General features: G+C 31.5%; 1 protein-coding gene across 4 annotated transcripts in view; it reads left to right on the plus strand.

The window, feature by feature from the left end:
• LOC123517345 (poly(A) polymerase type 3-like) overlaps window positions 1-1,288 on the plus strand; it is a 90,552-nt gene extending 89,264 nt beyond the window's left edge. For all 4 annotated transcript variants that reach the window (XM_045277345.1, XM_045277347.1, XM_045277344.1 and 1 more), the window contains exon 12: window positions 215-1,288. In XM_045277345.1, the coding sequence (XP_045133280.1) occupies window positions 215-307 (93 nt within the window). In that variant the 3' untranslated portion in view covers window positions 308-1,288. The remainder of the gene's footprint in view (window positions 1-214) is intronic.
• Window positions 1,289-2,615: the final 1,327 nt, after the last annotated feature.

Consider the following 2,615-nt stretch of genomic DNA (forward strand, 5'->3'; position numbering starts at 1 on the left):
TATATATATATATATATATATATATATATATATATATATATATATATATATATATATATATATATATATATATATATATATATATATATATATATATATACACACACACACACACACAGTTATCAGTGATTGATTTCCTGATTGATTTTCCTGCATATTTATGTATTTTTCAGTGATCACTATGATATACTGTATCCTTTCTTCTTTTCCCCAGCGGCTATCAAGTGTTGAACTTCCTGATGTCCTCACTCCTGAGCCACCTCAACTGGCTCCTTCATCTGGCAGTTTTGCAATTCACTTCAAATAGAAACTTTGGAAAGGAAGAACTGTTCAGACCATGAATTCTTGGAATGCAGCTGTTGCAGTAGTAAAGTTATTTTTGAGATTGTCGTAAGATCTTAGCAGATGTATGAGGTCCAGTTGAACCCTTTTATTATTTATGAACTTGTCAGACTTGCTATACAGTGGCAAAATAATTGTAGTAATATTTACTTCACTGACCACAAATTATTTCTTTATCAGAATCAGGCCAACATTATTTTTATTTGAAAAATACTTGGGAGCATGTAATTTTTCAGTTTCTCAAATTTTCTCAGTAAGTAAAATCCCACAAACAACTACAGGGAATAAACTTTCATGTATCATATGATTTCAGATGTATTGCCCATAGTATTCCAGGAGTCTTAACTTAAATTCAGAAGTTGAACTCTAGGAAAATAATAGCTATTCTGATAAAGAAAGCTTAAAAAAAAAAAAGCTGTGTGATTGGAATATTCTCTTTTGGAGGCAACACCCAGCATGAGATCATAAGAAACAGAATAGAAAAGACACTGATGAAAATAATGACTAGTTAACACAACCATCTAAAAGTAACAGATGGCACCAAACAAGAGGAGATTAAGAATGCAGCATTAAGTCACAGTAAAACAGCTCACTGGTTACATGCAACATTTTATCAGTGAAGATGTAACTTTAGGTTGCTATTCACAAAATAAACAGGGGACACTGCTGGAAGGTGTTGTTCAGATGACTGGTGGAAGTGGAACTTTAGTTACCAATGGGAGATGATATCTGAAAATAAATAGAGGCTCAAGAAGATCCAGAACCTTCCAGAGTATTGGAAAAGAAGCAAGGTCAACATAAACTATAATTTCTTATGAGATATCTATATATAAAAGAATGGTCAAACATGGGTTGTAGCATTTATGATGCGCATTTTTTTGTATGTGAAGGTTAAATTTTATGCTTCATTTTTATTGGAGTACAATCTTAGACTAAATTGTATTTTGTAATTAATGCTTATTACAAATTATCTCGTGAAAGAATATTTTCCTTTTGCAATTTTTGTGGAATAGAATATCTCTGATTTATATATTGTACAGTGGCTGCAACCATGGTTAGGGTGGTTTTGATATATTTATTCATTCCATTACTTTTAATGGACCCATATCATTTGCCAAGAAATGAGATGTGAAGAGTACAAGTACTTAGTTCATATCCTCAAATTAGGAACAATGAAGCAAGGATTACATCACTTTGGACACACTTTAACTTATTTTTCATCTTGGGTAACATATCTGAAAATGTTATGAAAACTTGTTTCTTCCATATTAAAACAATGCTTTAATTTGACAGACCAGTTGGGTGGTTGTAATATTTATTGGATTTTATTAGTCATACATGAAAGGTTAAAGGAAAATCTTAATTACATTTTTTACAGGTCTTCATGCTTTCATAATATATATTTTCATTTTAAGTTCAACATCCTTCTAGATCAGGAATAGCTGGCAATACACAGTGGTGGAAGAATATATGTTGTAAAATTTCTTATAATATCATATATTTTTACATCAAAGTTATGCATGTGCAAATATGTTTCTTTTTCTTTTATAGTGACTTAGGTTTATTTTGGTTATTATTTTTTAGGAAGGGTAATATCAGATTGGATAGCATGTTTAAACTGATAAGTTTTGTTAGAATGAAAATTTCAAGATGGTGGAGTGAAACCTTTATGGAGGATGCTTCTCTCCTATCCTGTTTCCCAATTCTTGTAAAGGTGCTCTTTGTATGAGTAACTGAAGGAATGACTGGAGTTGTGAGCTTCAATTTCAGTGAAATACATTATTTGCCATTGCTTGATTTTACAATCATATGGTAACAGTTTAAATTGCACAGGTTGGAGGACATTGGTATTTAAAGAATGGCAAGATACTCACTAAATAGTGTTTGTGTGTGTGTGTGTGTGTGTGTGTGTGTGTGTGTGTGTGTGTGTGTGTGTGTGTGTGTGTGTGTGTGTGTGTGTATGTATGTATGTATGTATGTGTGTGTGTGTGTGTGTGTGTGTGAACACTTGCTTCAAAGCATGATTGTATTAAAAAAAGAAAAAAAACAAACTAAAGGAACATTCGGTGTGGATGTATAATTGTCATGGAATCAACAAGTATTAACATTCTCATACATAACTGTATCAAAAATATGATTGAAGTCATGTATTATAGGTAGAGCAACCTTCACATTTCTCATGTAGTATATTACATATAATGAATGTCAACAGGGAAGATTTATGTTTGACTATGAGAACAGAATATTTACCCACTGTTCTTTAGAGAATACAT

This window comes from Portunus trituberculatus, chromosome 42 (genome assembly GCF_017591435.1).
Source record: "Portunus trituberculatus isolate SZX2019 chromosome 42, ASM1759143v1, whole genome shotgun sequence".
Taxonomy (NCBI): domain Eukaryota; kingdom Metazoa; phylum Arthropoda; class Malacostraca; order Decapoda; family Portunidae; genus Portunus; species Portunus trituberculatus.